Source organism: Oryx dammah, unplaced genomic scaffold (assembly GCF_014754425.2).
Source record: "Oryx dammah isolate SB20612 unplaced genomic scaffold, SCBI_Odam_1.1 HiC_scaffold_23, whole genome shotgun sequence".
Taxonomy (NCBI): Eukaryota; Metazoa; Chordata; class Mammalia; order Artiodactyla; family Bovidae; genus Oryx; species Oryx dammah.
The window spans coordinates 68,909,978-68,934,019 of record NW_024070207.1 but is presented as its reverse complement, the minus strand read 5'-3'; the positions used below and the strand labels follow the sequence as shown (position 1 = coordinate 68,934,019).

The following is a 24,042-nucleotide window of genomic DNA, read 5'->3' as shown; positions in this document are numbered from 1 at the left end:
CAATCTTTCCCAGCATCAAGGTCTTTTCAAATGAGTCAGCTCTTTGCGTTGGGTGGCCAAAGTATTGGAGTTTCATCTTCAACATCAGTCCTTCCAATGAATATTCAGGACTGATTTCCTTTAGGATGGACTGGTTGAATCTCCTTGCAGTCCAGGGGACTTTCAAGAGTCTTCTCCAACACCACAGTTCAAAAGCATCAATTCTTCGGCACTCAGCTTTCTTTATATTCCAACTCTCACATACATACGTGACTACTGGAAAAACCATAGCCTTGCCTAGACAGACCTTTGTTGGCAAAGTAATGTCTCTGCTTTTCAATATGCTGTTTAAGTTGGTCATAATTTTCCTTCCAAGGAGTAAGCATCTTTTAATTTCATGGCTGCAGTCACCATCTGCAGTGATTTTGGAGCCCCCCAAAATAAAGTCTGACACTGTTTCCCCTGTTTCCCCATCTATTTCCCATGAATTCTTCATTTTCTGAATGTTGAGCTTTAAGCCAACTTTTTCACTCTCCTCTTTCACTTTCATCAAGAGGCTCTTTAGTTCCTCTTCACTTTTTCTGCCATAAGGGTGGTGTCATCTGCATATCTGAGATTATTGATATTTCTCCCAGCAATCTTGATTCCAGTTTGTGCTTCTTCCAGCCCAGCATTTCTCATGATGTACTCTGCATAGAAGTTCAATAAGCAGGGTGACAATATACAGCCTTGACGTACTCCTTTTCCTATTTGGAACCATTCTGTTGTTCCATGTCCAGTTCTAACTGTTGCTTCCTGACCTGCATACAGATTTCTCAAGAGGCAGGTCAGGTGGTATTTCCATCTCTTTTGGAATTTTCCAGACTTTATTGTGATCCACACAGTCAAAGGCTTTGGCATAGTCAATAAAGCAGAAATAGATGTTTTACTGGAACTCTTGCTTTTTTGATGATCCATTGGATGTTGGCAATTTGATCTCTGGTTCCTCTGCGTTTTCTAAGTCCAGCTTGAATATCTGGAAGTTCACGGTTCACGTATTTTTGAAACCTGGCTTGGAGAATTTTGAGCATTACTTTACTAGCATGTGAGATGAGTGCAAGTGTGCAGTAGTTTGAGCATTCTTTGGTATTGCCTTTTTTTTTTTTTTTGTAATTGGAATGAAAACTGACCTTTTCCAGTCCTGTGACCACTGCTGAGTTTTCCAAATTTGCTGGCATGTTGAGTGCAGCACATTCACAGCATTTAAGATTTGAAATAGCTCAACTAGAAATCTATCACTTCCACTAGCTTTGTTTGTAGTGATGCTTCCTAAGGCCCACTTGACTTCACATTCCAGGGGTCCTTAGTCCACCTTTATACCAGGGTACAAGGAGTGGGATAGAGGTCTTGTGGGTCATTTGCTGATTGGATGAGGCACATATACTGAGTTGGAGGGGAGGAAGAGTAAGACAAATATCTTCTCCCTATGGGGTAGGAGGGAAGACAGGTTATACTGCTCAGGAGGACCTGAAATCCATTAATAGTTACAACATGAATGAGGGAAGGATGATAAGGGTCTGTTTTTTCTGTTTCTGTGTTCCAAGACCCTCTTTGGTTTTGTCTGCTCTTTCGTCCTTGGGTCACCACATTCCTCCCTCTCTTTATTTTTAGGGCCAGTTCTTTGGTCCCTTTTGATACCCTGCTCATGTCTAACTATCTACCTATTTCCCTTCTCAGGCATTTGCGAACCCAGTCTCAGGGGAAAAGGGGCGATGACCACTCTGGCTTCTTCAGGCTGTACAGGACCGTCATGGGGCTCTGAGTTCCCTTTGCCTGCTCTCTGTCAGGGTGCATTTATGGAGGGAGATGAGAGTCCATGGAATGTTAAGGTGACTTGTTTCAGCATTGTCTAGGTGTTTGTTAGTCAGAGAATATTCTTGTCATACTACCACTTGGAGATTTGTTGTATTCTAGAAGACACAAACTTAACAAGAAAGTTAAAGGTACATGGCCTGAAGATTAATAGAAGTAGAAAAGTTGCTCAGGGGCTAGCCAGGAGAACCAGGACCAGACATTGGTTTGTGACATTAGTGTTTCTCTACGTACAAGAAGATGCAAGAATTTGGGCTCATAAAATCTTTACCTGAAAACATCTGACTATCTGAAGGCTGGTTCTTGTGGGTTTTTCCCAGAGCACAGAGTGCCTTATTTCTGATCTCCACCCTGAACTCCTTTCAGGGGATATTGAAGCTCAGCAGCTTGCAGTGGTCATAAAGTAATCCTTGTAGAGGCAGCTGGCAAGTGCCAACTTCCAGTCAGCAGGGTCCCTTCATAACCACATATTTGACCATGCTTTGCGGGCATTACATGGCCGTTGTGGCCCATGGTGCTGGAAAGGCTCATTCCCAGGTTTAACGAAGATTCCATTGACAGGCCACTCAGTGTTTAGTTATTGGATCAGACCTTGTGAGTAACAAAAGTCTTTGGACCAGACCTGTCTTACTAGCCTCTTGGTCCAGGAAAATATTGCCTCTTGTTGCTTCTTCCCATATCTAGAGTTACATTATTACAATCATTGATCTCATATGGAACTGCATATCAGCATCTTATCACAGACTCAGTCACACATTTGGTAACATAAGAAACAATCTTCTGAAACAAGCGACATAGAAAATAATATGGCAAGCAATTATTAATAAGGTCACAAGTAAGAATTATAAGTCAAGAACTTTCATTAGGTAGAGCCCAGTATACCCTAGGTCATCTGACTTCATTTGTTAAATAACTATAGCCTGGTGTTAATCTCCTGGTTGTACATCATAGAGCATCTGATCTTTATCCAAAGACTGGTTACTGAGATGAGCTTTATAAACAAATGTAAGTGAAGTGAAGTGAAATGAAGTCACTCAGTTGTGTCCAACTCTGCGACCCCATGGACTGTAGCCTACCAGGGTCCTCCATCCATGGAATTTTCCAGGCAAGAGTACTGGAGTGGGCTGCCATTTCCTTCTCCAGAGGATCTTCCCAATCCAGGAATTGAAGCCGGATCTCCCGCGTTGCAGGCAGACGCTTTACTGTCTGAGCCACCAGGGAAGCCCATAAACAAACTTAGACTGTCCTTTTTAATAACTGAATTAAATCTTTTAGCAATATAACATAACAACAGGGAACTATCTCAGAAGTGAGTCTTAGTAAACACTAGACCTTAACTAACAATTCTAGAAACTTAGTTTAACAATTAATAAAACTTAATATTCAATGAAACATGATTTTTTTCATTATTAGGGCCTTAACCCTGTAGCCAGGGAAGGCTTTAACCCATCAAATAAAAATGAGGTTTGTCAGGGAGCCAGGAAAAGCCAATCAGCCATCCTGGATTTCCCATAGCCCTGACTCTGATTTATAGCTATTGTTCACCTATTTTTAATTCCCCGATTTAGGAGTAGACTGTTACCATGTTTTAAGGACAACAGGATAGCAAAAGTCAAACCATGAGGGCTTATTTTTTGTAGAAGCAGAATGATCTTTGTCTATATGTACTATAATCTTAAATAGTGCTTCTTTACTGAAGTAACAAAAGATTTTTAAAACAAATACAAATCATTTAAAGGCAAAGAAATTCATAATCTGTTGTCGAAATCTTCATTCTAAGAAAACTTTGTTCTCAACATAGTGAGTAGACTAAATTCCAGTCTGTTACCAGTTTACCAGATAACAAACAAACAAAATTTGTTTATTGCTTAATGTTAGAAAAGTCTTTTCCATAAATCTTGAAGTAGCAGTATTCTTGCAAAGGCATAAGGGTGAAACCATAGAATGCATGTTTAAAATCTGATTAAAAGACATTTACCCCTTGGAAGGAAAGTTATGACTGACCTAGACAGCATGTTAAAAAGCAGAGACATTACTTTGCCAACAAAGGTCCATCTAGTCAAGGCTATGGTTTTTCCAGTGGTCATGTATGGATGTGAGAGTTGGACTATAAAGAAAGCTGAGTGCCGAAGAATTGATGCTTTTGAACTGTAGTGTTGGAGAATACTCTTGAGAGTCCCTTGGACTGCAAGGAGATCCAACTAGTCCATCCTAAAGGAAATCAGTCCTGAATATTCATTGGAAGGACTGATGCTGAAGCTGAAACACTAATACTTTGGCCACCTGATGTGAAGAGCTGACTCATTTGAAAAGACCTTGATGCTGAGAAAGATTGAGGGGAAGAGGAGAAGGAGATGACAGAGGATGAGATGGTTGGATGGCATCACCAACTCAATGGACATGGGTTTGGGTGGACTCCAGGAGTTGGTGATGGACAGGGAGGCCTGGCATTCTGCAGTCCATGGGGTCGCGAAGAGTCAGACACAGCTGAGCGACTGAACTGAAAATGCAACTGACAAAGTAACTTGGTCATTGCTGTGACTTGTAACACTTTAACATGATAACTAGAATTATAACTGACAACATTTTATCAGGGCATATCAGATCTATATGAATTCCACATAATTTTAGGATATTTGTATTAATAACAACCATACAGTATAACCTGAGATTTATCACCCCTTCAACAGTACTTCCCATGTAACTTAACATGTCCAATGAACCCAGGTAGTTTAATAGCTTTTTGGGATGTCTCAGGGGCCCTCTGAGGCATCCCAAAGTTAGCCAGAAGTCAGGTTATTTAGGAAGTTTTGTCGATAAATATCAAAAGGGTTTATAACAGTCAGATAGAATCATATAGATCACTATGAAACTATATATTCACTTAGCCAAAATAACAAAGAAAATTTTAAAGGTAAGCATAGAACAGATTACTTCAGAGGTAAAGAAACTTAAAATCCATTATCAAAGGCAGTTCAGTATCTCAAGAAAGCTTGTATTTATGCACAAAACCCTTTCCCTTGGGGTGCACTTTCCATCAAACTTTCTTACCACTTTCTGTACCCATTACTTTGTTCTCCCATCCTGAAACAGCCACCTGTAAGTCAGACCTACTTCCTTTTCCCTTCATAAAATGTAATTTCATTCCTCATACCTTCTTTACTGAAAACACACATACTTTCCTTAAGCAACCAAGAACTGACCTTTATATTAGCATTCTATAGATTGATGAACATAGATACCAGTGACAATTTCTAAAAAAACTTCTAGAGAACATCTCAGGATGGCTTCAAACATTATTCATTGGTAGTCCAAAATCTCTTTAGTTTCTGTGTAAAAGGAAATTAGTGTTAAGTAGCAAATGTTTCAGAATCTTATTTTATTTGGAAATGACCTAGCTATTCAATAAAGTTCCATCACTTAGTTAAGCACTACCCTGGAAATTCAGGTTACCAAAATCTACAGAGACTGTTTTAGACAGACATTTCTAAAGTATAATTATTTTTAATAGAGTTTATCCAAAAGCTCATATCTCATTTACATTATTTTTGAAGTTTCTTCACTCGAGGTACTTTCCTTGCTGACAGACTTGTGACATATATAATAGGATAACAATACCTAACTTACAGTAAACCTAGGCACAATGAAAATATTATGCTTAATGTTAATGACTATTAGACATGTCTTCATGGGAAATAGATGGAGAAACAGTGGAAATGGTGTCAGACTTTATTTGTTTGGGCTCCAAAATCACTGCAGATGGTGATTGCAGACACGGAATTAAAAGATGCTTACTCCTTGGAAGAAAAGTTATGAGCAACCTAGATAGTATATTAAAAAGCAGAGACATTACTTTGCTGACTAAGGTCCGTCTAGTCAAGGCTATGGTTTTCCCAGTGGTCATGTATGGATGTGAGAGTTGGACTGTGAAGAAGGCTGAGCGCCAAAGAATTGATGCTTTTGAACTGTGGTGTTGGAGAAGACTCTTGAGAGTCCCTTGAACTGCAAGGAGTTCCAACCAGTCCATTCTGAAGGAGATCAGCCCTGGGATTTCTTTGGAAGGACTGATGCTAAAGCTGAAACTCCAGTACTTTGGCCACTTCATGCAAGGAGTTGACTCATTGGAGAAGACCCTGATGCTGGGAAGGATTGGGGGCAGGAGGAGAAGGGGATGACAGAGGATGAGATGGCTGGATGGCATCACGGACTCGATGGACGTGAGTCTGAGTGAACTCCGGGAGTTGGTGATGGATAGGGATGCCTGGTGTGCTGCGATCGCAAATAGTCGGACACGACTGAGCGACTGAACTGAACTGATATTAGATTAGCAAACCAACATTAATACTAGATATTTAATATTGACTATTTCCCAGTTCATGTGAATCTGACATTCATTTAGGTTAATTTCTCTTGTATTTAGAATTGTCTGATTTGTAAGCGCTTACTTTTCTTTAGGCCAATTGAATTAGAACTGATTTACAACTTCAGAAATATTAAAAAAAAAAGACACACACTGAGACATACATAAATCCAGACAGACAGACAGAAATCTCATAGTTTTCTGCTTGATATTTAAAATGTCTCTTTGACACCCCCCTCTTTTTTTGAAGTTCTAATTTGCCCAAGGCTGATGTCTCAGGCAAAGTGGGTTGTGTATTTCAGGGACATGGAAAGGGTTAACTTCAAGTGTTTCCTTAGGCAGGCTTTTTAACAAGCTAGTTGTTTTTAACTGCATATGCAAAAAGAACTGGTTTTGAAGCATAAAGGGAAATTTTTGATGCTTCAGGCTTTTGAATATAGGAAAAAGACCTGGACCGAAAGGGAACCTCAGGATCCTTTCCTAGAGATCATGTGGATATGAAAGGTCGAGTAGGGGTCATCTAGGAAATCTGATGGAGAGAAACAGAGGGGGACAGGAGAGAGGCAGGGAACAGAAAGACACATGCAGCATGTGTTCCTCAAGTCTGGATTCTGACCAAGGGCCATGAAGGACTGAATATAAGGAAATTCTGAGTCCTTTCCCTGCTTTTGGCAAAAGCTAGTGTGCCGTTCAGAGGCCATTTTTTTTGGGTCCCCCGGTTTGTATTGTGGCCAGGCCTTTTGCAGGGTCAAAATTTTCTAGTTTCTGAGAATGTACCAAAGGGTGAGCCTGAGAGAGGCTCCTGAGATGTACCAGAACCCTTCCTTAACCTATATGCCATAGAATGGGGGCACTGAGAGTCACTGACTGGCAAAAAGGAGTCCCTTTTTGTCTCAGTGATGTCTCCGTGCAACTAATGGCACAAAAATGGCCGACCGCCCCAACAGTCACATCGAACAGTGAAAGGTGACCTCTGAGAACCATGTGGCTAAGGCACCACGTGATCCAAGCAAAGAAATACAGAGCTAAGGCACCATGTGACCCAGGCAGAGAAAGACAGAGATTCCTGGAAGCAACCAGTTGTCTCACCTTTTGGCGATTTCCTGAAACATGGAAGTTACTCTTGGGATGGCTCAGAGGCAACACCTAGGCTCCTGTAAATCAATCCAGATTGAAAAGGGAAAGAAATGAAAGTGACAGGGAAGAAGGCTGAGGAATCCGCCTTATAATCCTATTGGGGAGGCGGTGGCCAGGGGATGATGGTCTCTGTTTTGCTTCAACCATTATGTGCCTGATATGGTGCAAGGAAGTTGTCTTGCTAGGGGCGGATGCCCTTGTGGCCTGATCCGTTCCATGTCCCCCTTATCTTCACATGGGAATCTCCATGTGGCAGGCGCCCTAATGGCTTTTAAGTACCTGACCTGTGCCCACACAATATTGGTTGGTCTAGTTCTCAGTTGGAAAGAAGACAAAGGGGAGATCCTCACCCATTTGGGCAGCAGCTACTGGGGCTCAGTGAGCAGTGGGGCCTTTGGAACACACCAGAGGGTAACCCTGGCCAGAGTTCTTCAGTTGCTTTCACAGCACTTGCCTGTTTGCAGAGGGTCCCTATGAGAAAGGAGAAGTGAGGAGGTAGGGAAGAGACCCCAAGTCCCCATATAGGCCACCAAAAATGTCATGGTCTGGGCATGGGTTGGAACAGAATTTCCAGACATGAGACAGAATGAGAGGGAAATAAAGTTTATTAGAGTGGGAGACACTGTTAGAATAGCAGGCCAGCCCAAGGGAGAACTGACGTTGAACAGGGGTCCTTAGTCCACTTTTATACTCAGGGTACAAGGAGTGGGATAGAGGTCTTGCGGGTCATTTGCTGATTGGATGAGGCACATGTACTGAGTGGGGGAGGAAGAGTAAGGCAAATGTCTTCTCCCTATGGGGTAGGAGGGGAGACAGGTTATACTGCTCAGGAGGACCTGAAATCCATTAATAGTTACAACATGGGGGAGGGAAGGATGATAAGGGTCTGGTTTTTCTGTTCCTGCATTCCAAGCCCCTCTTTGGTTTTATCTTCTCTTTCGTCCTTGGGTCACCACAGCTGGGTTTCACCATTGTATATTTACAGAAATAAATCCTTCTTGCCCTAGTATGTACAGTTCCTTTTATTCTCAACAAAAATGGAAAACAGTTGCTCAATACTATCTATCCTTTCATCTACTTGAAGTCTTATATTTAAAATTCCTTAATCTCACCCATGCCAGCAAGCTAATTCAGTTTCAAAGCTAAATAGGCACAAGTTCTATAACCTTCACTAATGAATCTTCATAAATTAAAATACTATTGCCCCTCTTCTGATCCTTTTATATGTGGAAGACAAATAAGGGCTGCAGGCTTTAAAGTAAGATCTTCCTTGAGGTCTAGCTATAACAAACAATGTTGAAAGCAAAGGTCATAGAAAGGATAAGAGATCAGGGACTGCAGGCAACATGTTATTTGGTTGAAACTAAAATGAATCCAGAAATTACAATTCTATTGTTTGAAGTAGCAGATGAAATCACAGAGGAAAAGATTGACAGGCATGTCAGTGACATGTTAAAATTCTTGCAATATAATACTGAAAGGAAAGGCTAAATTTAAAAAAATTGTAGATAAAGTATATTCATGTGGATAAAAATTGAAAGAAAAGTGATTAACAGCTAGTTGGTTAATTTTTTGATTAGTCAAAAATTTTAAAGTTTTCTAATATTATTTTCTGTTTTAAAATAATAAATATATAATGTAAAACAAGGAAGTATTCTCATATCCTGGAAAGTTCCTAAAATATAAGTCATTCTATAGTGTGATTCTGGAGATACATTATGAGTAAGATGAAAGTGAAAAATTATCAACTGAGAATATAACCAATAAAAGACATCTTAAATTTAGCATTTAAACATGATATCAAGTACATTGTAACGTCATTGAATTTCAACTGCATTCCCAGTGGACATGACACATACTCATAAAAATGGTGCAAGGAGGGCAAGCATAATGAGGTTTTTTCTTAGAAACTTTAAAAGATCATATCAAAGGAGAACTTTCAAGTCATTATCCTAATATCTCTTGTGACACCCAATAAAAGGTTTAAGAAAGTATCATAAATCATTATAGAGAAATTACCAAATCCTAGCTTATCTGAGGAATCTGTGAAATTTTTGCCTTGTCCATGATTATTTAAAAATAATAAGACTATTATCTTCTACTACCAAAACAAATATTAAACAACTAATGTATCTATGATTATTTAAAAATAATAAATTTCTGAGCTTCTCCTGCTACAATTAAAAATAAAAAAACTAAATAATCATATTTACAGAATATGTCCACATGGGTTTGATCCCTGGGTCGGGAAGATCCCCAGAGGAGGGCATGGCAATCCACGCCAGTATTTTTGCCTGGAGAATCCCATGGACAGAGGCGCCCAGTGGGCTACAGTCCATAAGGTCACACAGAGTCAGACATGACTGAAATGACTTGGCACAGACATGGACAGGACCCTGCAGGGCATTCCCAGGGACAGAGCCTATCCCCAACATCCTCCACCTTCCTTTGCTTCTTGTTTGTAGAAAAGCTTAGTTTCTTAGGCTTTCCCCAAATTTCCAAAGAACAAGTTTAATCAGAGAAGTGAGAAAAAGCAGAAACAAAGGAAAAGGATCAAGCAAGACAAAATAATAATAGTTTAGCCATAAAACAAAGTCAGTGACCTTTAGTTCCTTCCCAGGGCAATTGATAATATCCTGAGCCATATCCTTGAATTGTTTTGCAGATACTAAAACCCCCACCAGGGGAAAGAAGTTAATTGCAAGCTGACCACAAGTATGGAGACCCCAGACAGAGACCTCAGACATGTTAAAACTGGAAGGTTAATGGTGTTACCTCCAAACATCACCTTGTTACCTCACCACCAACAAATTAGAAGGATGTACTTGAGCAGATCATGAACCTTGAAATTCTCTACCTAACACTGACTTTAAACCCCTTTCCTGAAAGCCACTGGGAAGTTTGGGTCTTTTGAGCATGGCCTGCCCATTTTTCCTGCCTGGCCTGACATTGGGCATCTGGCATTAAAGGGTGTACTTTCCTTGCTGGTGTCAATATACGTCTGATGAGCTTTCCTACACCTCTGATGAGCGAATCCAAGTTTGGTTTGGAAACAGTTTCTTAGCCTTGAAAACTACTTCGTGACGGATTAATCTTACTTTTTAAACTTTATTTTCTTGATCAGTAGTTCACAATATTGCTCACTATCAAATTTAAGTTATTCAAAATTATACTATTTCTTTAACTGGCCCTCATTCAGTCAGTTCAGTTGTTCAGTCATGTCCAGCTCTTTGTGACCCCATGGACTGCAGAACGCCAGACCTCCCTGTCCATCACCAACTCCCGGAGCTTGCTCAAATTTGTGTCTATTGAGTCAGTGATGCCATCTAACCATCTCATCCTCTGTCATCCCCTTCTGTTCCTGCCTTCAATCTTCCCCAGCATCAGAGTCTTTTCCAATGAGTGAGTTGTTTGCATCAGGTGGCCAAGGTATTGGAGCTTCAGTCTCAGCATCAGTCCTCAGGACTGATTTCCTTTAGGATTGATTGGTTGGATCTCCTTGCAGTCCAAGGGACTCTCTAGAGTCTTCTCCAACACCACAGTTCAAAAGCATCAATTCTTTGGCACTCAGCTTTCTTTATGGTCCAACTTGGGCTTCCCTGGTGGCTCAGAGGTTAAAGCTTCTGCCTCCAATGCGGGAGACCTGGGTTCGATCCCTGGGTCGGGAAGATCCCCTCGAGAAGGAAATGGCAATCCACTCCAGTATTCTTGCCTGGAGAATCCCACGGACGGAGAAGTCTAGTAGGTACTGTAAACGGGGTTGCAAAGAGTCGGACATGACTGAGCGACTTCACCTTCACTTCACCTTCACCTTCACTCATCCATACATGACTACTGGAAAAACTGTAGCTTTGACAAGATGGACATTTGTTGGCAATGTCTCTGCTTTTTTAATATGCTGTATAGGTTTGTCATAGCTTTCCTTCCAAGGAGCAAGTGTTTTTAAATTTTTGGCTGCAGTCACCATCTGCAGTGATTTGAGAACTCAAGAAAATAAAGTCTGTCACTGTTTTCATTGTTTTTCCATCTATATGTCATGAAGCGATGGGACCAGGTGCCATGATCTTAGTTTTTTGAATGTTGAGTTTTTAAAGTTTTAAGCTTTTTCACTCTCCTCTTTTACCTTCATCAAGAGGATTTTTAGTTCATCTTCGCTATCTGCCGTAAGGGTGGTGTGATTTGCATATCTGAAGGTATTGATATTTCTCCCAGCAATCTTGACTCCAGCTTGTGCTTCCTGCAGCCCCGGATTTCCCATGATGTACTCTGCATATAAGTTAAATAAGCAGGGTGACAATATACAGACTTGACATACTCCTTTCCCAATTAGGAACCAGTCCATTGTTCCATGTCCAGTTCTAACTGTTCTTGACCCCCATACAGATTTCTCAGGAGGCAGGCAAGGTGATCTGGTATTTCCATCTCTTAAAGAATTTTCCACAGTTTGTCATGATCCACACGGTCAAAGGCTTTAGTGTAGTCAAAAAAGCGGAAGTAGATGTTTTCCTGGAATTCTCTTGCTTTTTCTGTGATCCAGTAGATATTGGCAATTTGGTCTCTGGTTCGTTTGCCTTTTCTAAATTGAGCTTGAGCATCTGGAAGTTCTTGGCTCATGTACTGTTGAAACCTGGCCTGGAGAATTTTGAGCATTACTTTGCTAGCATATGAAATGAGTGCAATTGTGCAGTAGTTTGAACATTCTTTTGCATTGCCCTTCTTTGGGATTGGAATGAAAACTGACCTTTTCCAGTCCTGTGGCCACTGCTGAGTTTTCCAAATTTGCTGGCATATTGAGTGCAGCTCTTTCACAGCATCATCTTTTAAGATTTGAAATAGCTCAGCTGGAATTCCATCATCTCCACTAGCTTTGTTCGTAGTGATGCTTTCTAAGGCCCATTTAACTTTGGACTCCAGGATGTCTAGCTTTAGGTGAGTGAACACACCATTGTGCTTATCTGGTCATTAAGATCTTTTTTTTATACTTCTGTGTATTCTTTCCACCTCTTTCTTTGTACTCATCACTTATCTCTCCTTGCTATTCTTTGGAACTCTGCATTCAGATGGGTATATCTTTCCTTTCCTCCTTTGCCTTTCACTTCTCTTCTTTTCTCAGCAATTTCTAAGGCCTCCTCAGACAACTATTTTTTCCTTTTTGCATTTCTTTTTCTTGAGGATGGTTTTGATCACGGCCTCCTGTACAATGCTAGGAACCTCTGTCCCTAGTTCTTCAGGTATTCTGTCTATCAGATCTAATCCCTTGAATCTATTTGTGACCTCCACTGTTCATAAGGTATTAATAATTAAGACTAATGTGATTTTTTAAAAAAAACCTGTGTCTTTCAACTTTCTTCTCTGTATTTTAGGCATTTCCCCCTACCTTCTCCCTATTTAGCAATTACCAACCTATTGCAAAAAGAAATTGCACTTGAGAAGAATGATTTTGCAATAACAAATAAAAATAGAAGTGTCACATTTTCCACTCAGTAAGAATAGAGCTGGAAAGCTAGAATTTGGTAGAATGTCCAGGTTTTCTAAAGAAGAGGAAGCCTTGACAGAGTATTGTAGCCTCTTCCACAATTCTAATTCTGTAATGCATGTGGGTACATGAGAATATGATGTCTTATTTTCCAAGTTTTTTGAGAAATAATTGACATACATCACTGTGTAAGTTTAAGGTGTGCAGCATGATGGTTTGATTTACATATACGGTGAAATTAGTACCACAATAAGTTTAAATAACAACCATTATCTCAAATAGATTAGATAAAAAGAAAAATAATTCTCCTTGTGATGGAACCTCAGGATCTACTGTCTTAAAAACTTTCCTACATATTATGCAGCAGTGAAGTGCTTATTTATTTTATAAATGGAAACTTGTTTCTTTTGACCACCTTCTTCAAATTCCCCTTGCCTCACCCCCTGCCTCTGATAATTACACGTCAGCTTTCTTTTTCTATGAATTAGGTTCCACCTATAGGTGAGATCATACAGTATTTGTCTTTCTTTGATTTATTTCACTCTGCATAATGCCTTTGAGGTCTATCTACTGTTGTCACAAATAGCAGAATTTCCTTGTTTCTTGAAGGTTGAATATATACTCAATTATCAAAAAACAAGGAAAATAGATAAAGAAAATTTGAAATTATATATATATACACACACACATAATGTGTGTGTGTATATATGTAATGATCTCACAGAGCTTCCCAGGTGGCACTAATGGTAAAGAACACGCCTGCCAATGAAGGAGATATAAGAGAGGCGGGTTTGATTCCTGAGTTGGGAATTATCTCCTGGAGGAGAGCATGACAACCCACTCCAGTATTCCTGCCTGGAGAATTTCATGAACAGAGAAACCTGGCAGGCTACAGTCGATAGGGTCGCAAAGAGTCGGATATGACTAAAGCAACTTAGCATGCATGCATGCATGATCTCATAACTTTATCCATTCATCCACTGATGGACACTTAGATTGTTTCCATGTCTTGGCTATTGTAAATAGTGCTGCTATGAACATGTGAGTGCAGATATTTTTAGAGTTAGTGTTTACATTTCCTTTGTACACATTCCTGGAAATGGAATTGCTTGATGATACAGGAGTCCTTATTTTTTTGGCTGAGCCATGCAGCTTGTGGGATCTCAGTTCCAGGGATTGAACCCTGGCTTTTGCAGTGAGAGCACAGAATTCTAACCACTGGACTGCCAATGAATTCCATAGAAGTCTATTTTAAATTTTTTGGAAACCGCCAGACTGTTTTCCATAGTGACTGTACTAATATACAATCCCATCACCAATGCACAAGGGTTACCTTATCTCCACATCTTTGTCAGCATTTATTTTCCTTTATTTATGTAATTTTAATTTTATTAGAATATAGTTGATTTACAATGTTGTGTTATTTTCAGTGTACAGCAAAGTGATTTAGTTATACACATACATGTATTCATTCTTTTTTTAGATTCCTTTCTCATATAGGTTATCATAGAATATTGAGTAGAGTCCCCTGTGTTATACAGTAGTCCTTGTTGGTTTTCTATCTTATGTATTGTAGTATATGTAGGTTCATCCCAAACTCCTGATTTATCCCTCAACCTACCTTTCCCCTTTGGTAACCATAAGTTTGTTTTCTACATTTGTAAGTCTGTTTTTGTTTTTTGCAAGTACATTTTAAAAATGTATCATTTTAAAAAATTTGATTCCACATATAAATGATATCATATGGTATTGTCTTCGTCTGATTTACTTTATTTAGTATGACAATCTCTAGGTCCATCCATGTTGATGTAAATGGTATTATTTCATTCTTTTTTATGATGAGTAATATTCCATTGTATATATGTATTACATTTTCTTTATCCATTCTTCTGTTGATGGCCATTTGGGTTGCTTCCATGTCTTGAATATTATAAATAGTGCTGCAAGGAACATTTGGGTGCATGTATCTTTTTGGATTGTGGCTTTCTCCAGATATATGCTCAGGAGTGGGATTGCTAGATCATATAGTAGTTTTGTTTGAGTTTTTTAAGGAACATCCAAACTGGTTGTACAAGTTTACATTCCCACAAACAGTGTAGGAGGGTTCCCTTTTCTCCACACCCTCTCCAGCCTTTATTGTTTGTAGACTTTTAGATGATGGCCATACTAACCAGTGTGAAGTAATACCTCATTGTAGTTTTGATTTGCACTTCTGATAATTAGTGATGTTGAGCATCTTTTTATGTGCTTTTTGGCCATGGTGTCTCTTGTCTTTTTGATGATGGCCATTCTAATAGGAGTGAGGTGATATGTCCTTTAAAAGAATATGTATGATCTTAGAGGGAAAGATTTCAACCTTTCACAATTGAATATGATGTTAGTTGTCGGTCTGTCATATACAGCCTTCATTGTGTTGAGATATGTTCCCTTTATGTCTAATTTGTTAAGTGGTTTTTATCATGAATAGATGTTGAATTTTGTCATGTGATTTCCCACACATATTGAGATGATCATATTCTTTTCTTTAATTTTATTAATGGGATATATCTTATTGATTGACTTGCATATGTTGAACCATTCTTGCATCTTTGCATCTCAGATAAAAATTCCACTTGATGATGAATAATCCTTTTAATATTCTGCTGAATTTTGTAAAGAATTTTTTCATCTATATTCATTAGGGATATTGATCTGTAGTTTTCTTTTCTAGTCATGTCCTTCTCTGACTTTGGGATTTTGATAATTCTGGTCTCATAAAATGAATGCAAAAGTGTTCCTTTCTCTTTTTTTTTTTGAAATAGTTTGAGAAGTATTGGTGCTAGTTCTTTAAATATCTGGTAAAATCCACCACCGAAGTCATCTGGTCATGAGCTTTACTTAATTGAGAGATTTTTGATCACTGATTCAATCTCCTAATAATTGTCCTTTTTTGACTTTCTTCCTGTTTCAGTCTTGTTAGATTGTATGTTTTAAATAATTTTTCCATTAATTCTAAATTGTCCAGTTTGTTGGCATATAATTGTTCATAGTAGCCCTTTATGATCCCTTGTATTTCTGTGGTACCAGATGTAATGTCTTCTTTTTCTTTTATAATTTTGTTGATTTGAGTGCCCTCTCTTTTTTCTTGGTTAGTCTAGCTAGCTCATCTTTTCAAAGAACCAACTGTTAGCTTAATTAATCTTTTCTATTGTTTTTCTCTTTTCTATTTCATTATTTCTGCCCTCATTTTGATATTTCCTTCCTTCTGCTAACTTTGGGCTTAATTTGTTTTTCTTTCTCTTTAAGGCATGAAGTTAGATTCTTCTTCTTTTCCATAAGGCATGGAGTTAGGTTGTTTATCTGGGGAGACTATGATATCTTGGTACTTGTATTCCTTAAGACCATTAAAATTCCTCTGCTCAGATTCTCTGCTAACCAAATAGTTTTCTATCTAGTCATATGTTTTGTTTTATGAATGATAATAAATTAAATAAAATGTGAAAAAGGTAAATGACTAATTTTATGAATTCTTTTAAAGGTGAATACATTTTAAAGTAGAAGTAGCTACTATTCATGTGAAAAAATAGAGCATTGCCAAATTCCTAGAAGCTCCCAATCACAAACTTTCCCTTCCCCTCAAAAGGAAACTAACAAAATCCTTACTTTAGCTAGTTTTGCCTTGTTTTCAATTTTATTTAATGGAATCATACAGTGATTTCTGCAACTGGTATTTTTAGTCAACAATTGTTTGCAAGATACATTCATGTTATTGCATGTAACTGTAAAATTTATTTTATTAGTGCATAATATTCCTTTCTATGACTATGCCACAATGTGGTCATCTACTCTCTTGTTGAAGGATATTTGTATTATTATTTATACAAATATTTGTGTTATTGGGGTCATTATGAATAATGCTGCTATAGACATTCTTATACATCCATTGGTGCTTGTATTTCTGCTGTGAATATACTGATTAATGTATTTTTTATTTGTAAGCATCTTTATGTATTCTGCTATAAGTTCTTCATTGGTTATATGTTTTACAAAAACTTCTCTCACATTGAGTCTTTTAAACTTATAGTAACAGCTCTCAGCATACAACTTTTGTTGTTGCTGTTGTTCAGTTGCTAAGTTGTGCCCGACTCTTTGCAACCCCAAGGACTGTAGCCTGCCAGGCTTTTCTGTCCATGGGGTTCTCCAGGCAAGAATACTGGAGTGGGTTGCCATTTCCCTCTCCAGGGGATCTTCCTGAACCTGGGATCAACCCATGTTTCCTGCATTGGCAGGCGGATTCTTTACCACTGAGCCACCTGGGAAGCCCAGCACAACTTTAGTATTGCTCTTTAACAGACTCATTGTCTGGACTATATATGTCTCTATTTTACCTATAACATGGGTTCAAGTGATATTTTAATTAAATAGATGAAGAGTATGGTAAATTTATTTTTGCATAGTTTTTAAATGCTATTCTTGACCTTTTGTGTAATATTATAATTTCAAAGATAGTTTTCAAATATTACTATGCAACAAATTGTTTCCACTAGCATTGAAAAAGGAATTGTCTAAGTCTTCAGATACACAATGGCTCTGGGTTTGGAAAGATTGGGTCCTTAACTGAAAGGACAAGAAGAAACAATACAGAAGAAATAAAATATCATTTCTACCAAGAACTACATAAATCTAACAAGCCAATAAAGGACTCATGTAGCCTGCAAGGCTTTTCTGTCCATGATATTAAAGCAATAGAAGTTCTCAGGTGATCAGCCTCCTGGTTTGAACAAAACTAACGGTTCCCTTGTAGTTCAGTTGGTAAAAACATCTGCCTGCAGTGCAGGAGACCTGGGTTCGATTCCTGAGCCAGGAAGATCCCCTGGAGAAGGAAATGGCAACCCACTCCAGTATTCTTGCCTGGAGAATTCCATGGACAGAAGAGCCTGATGGGCTACAGTCCATGGGGTTGCAAGAGTTGTACACGACTTAGCAACTAAACCACTGCCACAACACTTGTCTAAGTTGTGGGCTTTAAATAGTAAGGACTTTTAATAGTAAAGTGAAAGTGAAGTCACTCAGTCATGTCTGACTCTTTGTGACCCCGTGGACTGTAGCCTACCAAGCTCCTCTGTCCATGGGATTCTCCAGGCAAGAATACTGGAGTGGGTTGCCATTTCCTTCTCCAGGGGATCTTCCTGACCCAAGGATTGAACCTGGGTTTCCCGCATTGGAGGCAGATGCTTTAACCTCTAGCCTTAAAATGATTTTGCCCAGAATGAACTTCTTATCTTTTTTCTTTTGTACTTATGATGTACTATAATTAAAATTAATATGAATATTTAAAACCCTGTCTTTCAACTCCTTTATATTTTGTACATTTTCTCCCTCCCCGCTCCTTGTTTACCAAATACAGTAACAGTTTGCCCTGTTATTCTTTTCCATACCAGACTCTTTTTTTGTGTGTGCAACCTTCATGCCTAGTGATTATACCACACACACACACACCTCTTGGAGGTTGACTGATGGTGTTGCAGAGTGGTTTCTAAACATCTGGTATCATAAAAGGTGGCATATATCTCAAAACAAGGAAAGAACAGGGAAATTAAAATACTCATTTTTTCCTTAATGTACATTATGTGTTCTTTAACTCACTCAACATTTCTATAACAAAGCATGGTGACATTACAAAAGCACCGTAATAGGTGCAAAAATTAAGTGCCACAATAATAGGTCTTTGTCCTTTAGTTGAAGGAGCTCATAAAAAAATCTAGTAAAGGACATAGAAATATAAAGAAGTAACATGGAAAGTAGAATTACCAATAGTAAGAAGAGCCAAATGATGTTGGTGAAAAAGGGAAAAATAATTTTGACAGAGAAGGGACACTGACCAGAGAAAATGTCACACAAAAAAAGTATTTGAATTGAGTTTTGAAAGATAGGATTTCAACAGAAGGAAAAGTAGAGGGGAGAGTATTTCAGGTTAATGAACTGACACAGGTGAGAGTATACATTATGTACTACAATATAGTCAGAGGAATGTAGCATATGAAGCTACAGAAGTAGGACAGGTAAGATTATGGAAGTCTAATAATAATATTAATAAAAGCTAACATTTGCTGAACTTTTGTGTTATACTAAGCAAACAGTATGATTTAATCAGCTCTATAGGATAGGTACTAACTTTTAGTCCCATTTCATTTATGAGGAAATTTAAGTTCAGAGCATTAAGTAAACATCTTCAAGTTTAACAACAACTTGGTCTGCAAAGATTCGAGCCCAAATCTACTTTATTTATAGGCCTATGATCTTAACCACTAGGCTGTACAACTTAAAGATTTGGGAATTTATTTTGTAAGCAGTGGGAGGTCATTTGAGGAGGGGACTGAATATGATTCAACTTGTGTTAAGAAGCCAACTGACAACAATGAGAAGGATGGATTGGAAGGGAGAGAGACTAGAGACAAGGAAACAAGTTAGTAGGATATAGCAACAATTAAGTTGAAAGATGATGAGGGATTGAAATAGGTAGTGACAGAGGAAGTGAGAAGGAACAGATTTAATATTGTGAGAGTATACTGGATAGCATTTGGTGACTGCTCAGATAGGAATAGGCTTCCCATGTGGCACTAGTGGTAAAGAACCCACCTGCCAATGCAGGAGGCATAAGAGACACGGGTTTGATCCTTGGGTCAGGAAGATCCCCTGGAGGTCCTGTGCATGCTAAGTCGCTTTAGTTGTGTCAAACTCTTTGCGACCCTATGGACCATCGTAGCCTGCCAGGCTCCTCTGTCCCTGGGATTCTCCAGGCAAGAATATGAGTGGGTTGCCATGCCATGCCCAAGATATCTTCTCAACCCAGGGATTGAACCCACATCTCCTGTGGCTCCTGCATTGCAGGCAGATTCTTTGCCACCAGGGAAGCCCCTGGAAGCCCTAGGGCATGGAAATCCACTCCAGTATTCTTGCCTGGAGAATCTCATGGACAGAGCAGCCTGGGAAGCTATATAGTCCATAGAGTCAAATAGAGTTGGATACTACTGAAGTGACTTAGTATGTGGGCAGATAATAACTGTGAAAAAAAAAGAGGATTTTTAATTATGATGATTGGGAAGATAATGGTCCATTTAAGCAAGGGGAAACAAAGAAAGTATCATAGGTCTTGGGGTACACTGTGAAGAGTGGGATGGAAGACAGTAATGAGTCTGGTCTGAAACATGTTGCATCTGAGGTCTTAGAAGAGAACAACGAAAGAAATTGGCATCTGAAGTAAAGTGAATAAATATTTCAAAGCTCTTTTACCATAAACATGTGAGACTGCAAATTTCAATTATAACCTTCTCCATTTAAGTTAGGGTAGCAATTCATTCATTTACATAGCATTTTAAGTCATGAAGAGCTATTGTTATAACTACCACTATAAAGTTGCAAGTTAAGTCCAAGTGGTTTAATTCAGTGTATACAATCCATAAAAAGACAAAAAGATATGACACTGAAAGATAAACTCCCCAGGTCGGTAGGTGCCCAGTATGCTACCATATAAGAGTGGAGATATAACTCCAGAAAGAGTGAAGAGACAGAGCCAAAGCAAAAACAACACCCAGTTGTGGGTGTGACCTGTGATGGAAGTAAAGTCCAATGATGTAAAAAACAATATTGCATAGGAACCTAGAATGTTAGGTCCATGAATCAAGAAAACTGGAAGTGTCAAACAGGAGATGGCAAGAGTGAACATCAACATCTTATGAATCAGTGAACTAAAATGGACTGGAATGGGTGAATTTAAATCAGATGATCACTATATCTACTACTGTGGGCAAGAATCTGTTAGAATAAATGGATTATCCCTGATAGTCAACAAAAGAGTCTGAAATGCAGTACTTGGATGCAGTCTCAAAAAAAACAAAATGATCTCTGTCCATTTCCAAGGCAAACCATTCAATATCACAGTAATCCAAGTCTATGCCCCAACCAGTAATGCTGAAGAAGCTGAAGTTGAATGGTTCTATGAAGACCTACAAGACCTTCTAGAACTAACACCCTCAAAAGATGTCTTTTTCATTATAGGGGACTGGAATGCAATAGTAGGAAGTCAAGAGATACCTGGAGTAGCAGGAAAACTTGGCCTTGGAGTACAAAATGAAGCAGGGCAAAAGCTAATAGAGTTTTGTCAAGAGAATACACTGGTCATAGCAAACACCCTCTTCCAACAACATGAGAGAAGACTCAGTCCATGGACATCAACAGATGGTCAATGCTGAAATCAGATTGATTATATTTATTGCAGCCAAACATGGAGAAGCTCTATACAGTTAGCAAAAACAAGACCGGGAGCTGACTGTGGCTCAGATCATTAACTCCTTATTTCAAAATTCAGACTTAAATTGAAGAAAGTAGGGAAAACCACTAGACCTTTCAGGTATGACCTAAATCAAATCCCTTATGATTATACAGTGAAAGTGACTAATAGATTTAAGGGACTAGATCTGATAGACAGAGTGCCTGAATAATTATAGACAGAGTATTACAGCATTGTACAGGAGGCAGTGATCAAGACCATCCCCAAGAAAAAGAAATGAAAAACTGCAAAAAGGTTGTCTGAGGAGGCCTTACAAATATGTGAGAAAAGAAGAGAAGCTAAAGGCAAAAGAGAAAAGGAAAGATATACCCATTTGAATGCAGAGTTCCAAAGAATAACAAGGAGGGATAAGAAAGCCATCCTCAATGATCAATGTAAAGAATTAGAAGAAAACAATAGAATGGAAAAGACTAGAGAGCTCTTCAAGAATATCAGAGATATCAAGGGAACATTTCATGCAAATATGGGGCACAATAAAGGACACAAATGGTAAATGGTATGGACCTAACAGAAGCAGCAGATATTAAGAAGAGGTGGAGGAATACACAGAAGAACTATATAAAAAAAAGATCTTAAAGACCCAGATAATCATGATGGTATGATCACTCACCTAGAGCCAGACATCCTGGAATGTGAAGTCAAGTGGGCCTTAGGAAGCATCACTACTAACAAAGCTAGTGGGGGTGATGGAATTCCAGCTGAGCTATTTCAAATCCTAAAAGATGATGCTGTGAAAGTGCTGCACTCAATATGCTACTAAATTTGGAAAACGCAGCATTGGCCGCAGGACTGGAAAAGGTCAGTTTTCATTCTAATCACAAAGAGAGGCAATGCCAAAGAATGTTCAAACTACTGCACAATTGCACTCATCTTACACGCTAGCAATGCTCAAAATTCTCCACCAGGCTTCAACAATACATGAACTGTGAACTTCCAGATGTTCAAGCTCGTTTTAGAAAAGGCAGAGGAACCAGAGATCAAATTGCCAACATCTGCTGGATTATCGAAAAAGCAAGAGAGTTCCAGAAAATCATCTACTGCTTTATTGACTATGCCAAACCGTTTGACTGTGTGGATCAGGACAAACTGTGAAAAATTCTTAAAGAGATGGGAATATCACACCACTTTAGCTGCTTCCTGAGAAATCTATATGCAGGTCAAGAAGCAACAGTTAGAACTGCACATGGAACAACATACAGGTTCCAAGTTGCGAAAGTACATCAAAGCTATATATTGTCACCCTGCTTATTTAACTTACATGGAGAGTACATCATGGGAAATGCCGGGCTGGATGAAGCACAAGCTGGAATCAAGATTGCCAGGAGAAATTTCAATAATCTCAGATAAGAAGATTATTGTCACACTTATGACAGAAAGGGCAGAAGAACTAAAGAGCCTCTTGATGAAAGTGAAAGAAGAGAGTGAAAAAGTTGACTTAAAGCTCAACATTCAGAAAACTAAAATCATGGTATCTGGTCCCATCATATGGCAAATAGATGGGGAAACAGTGAGATACTTTATTTTTGGGGGGAAGGCTCCAAAATCACTGCAGAGAGTGACTGCAGCCATGAAATTAAAAGACACTTGCTCATTGGAAGAAAAGCTATGACCAACCTAGACAGCATATTAAAAAGCAGAGACATTACTTTGCCAACAAAGGTTCATCTTGTCAAGGCTATGCTTTTTCCAGTAGTCATGTTTGGATGTTAGAGTTGGACTATAAAGAAAACTGACTGCCAGAGAATGGATGCTTTTGAACTGTGGTGTTGGAGAAGACTCTTGAAAGTCCCTTGGACTGCAAGGAAATACAACAAGTCCATCCTAAAGGAAATCAGTCCTGAATATTCACTGGAAGGACTGATGCTGAAGGTGAAACTCCAATACTTTGGCCACCTGATGCAAAGAACTGACTCACTGGAAAAGACTCTGATGCTGGGAAAGATTGAAGGTAGGAAGAGAAGGGGCTTACAGAGGATGAGATGGTTGGATTGCATCACTGATTCAATGGACATGAGTTTGAGTAAACTCCGGGAGTTGGTGATGGATAGGGAAGCCTAGGGAGCTGCAGTCCATGGTGTCAGAAAGAGTCGGACATGACTGAGCGACTGTAATGAACTGAACTGATACAATCCAAAGTAAAAAAATTTAGTGCCTGATACAACTCCTCAAATATGGGTGATGACATTGATAATGTCAAGTTTCTATTTCAATATTTCCATGGCTTCTTCTAGAAGCTTTTCTTAAAATATTTGGTAATTATGAAAACAAAATATAACTTGAGAAATGTTCTCCCACAGTACTTACTACAATGCCTTGTGTAGGGAACCTTTACATTGCTATTGAAGATGTGTGTGTTTTATTAAATAAACATAAAGGCAGACCACCTTAAGAAAATAACATACAACAAGTTTGAGAAAGTGAAGTGACTATTATCGAGATAAGACATGACAGGTAGATTAAGTCTGTGGAGAATTTTAATGATAAAGAAAGAAATGATACAAACAGCTCAAGTAGCTCAATATAAAAAATAAAGAAGATCTAAGCAGACATTTTTCCAAAGATGACCTATAGATGGCCAAGAAGCACATGAAAGATGGTCAACGTCACTAATCAGAGAAATGAAAATAAAAACTACAATGGGATATCACTTCACAACAGTTAGAATGGCCAGCATCAAAGTCGTCAAACAATAAAGGCTGGGGAGGATGTCGACAAAAGACAATTCTTCTACACTGTTGATGGGAACGTAAACTGGTACAACCATTATGGGGAACAGTATGGAGATTCCTTTAAAAAACTAAAAATAGACCTACCATACGATCCAGCAATTCCACTGCTGGGCACATATCCAGAGAAAACCACAATCTGAAAGAATATATGCACCTCTATGTTCATTCCAGCACTAGTTAC

At 38.8% G+C, this 24,042-nt stretch overlaps 1 protein-coding gene across 1 annotated transcript in view; it reads left to right on the top strand.

The window, feature by feature from the left end:
* The first annotated feature begins 7,591 nt into the window (after window positions 1–7,591).
* LOC120881624 (importin subunit alpha-1-like) overlaps window positions 7,592–24,042 on the top strand; it is a 45,152-nt gene continuing 28,701 nt past the window's right edge. Inside the window, exons 1-2 of the mRNA XM_040265317.1 lie at window positions 7,592–7,738; window positions 13,292–13,304. Coding sequence (XP_040121251.1) covers window positions 7,592–7,738; window positions 13,292–13,304 — 160 coding nt within the window. The remainder of the gene's footprint in view (window positions 7,739–13,291; window positions 13,305–24,042) is intronic.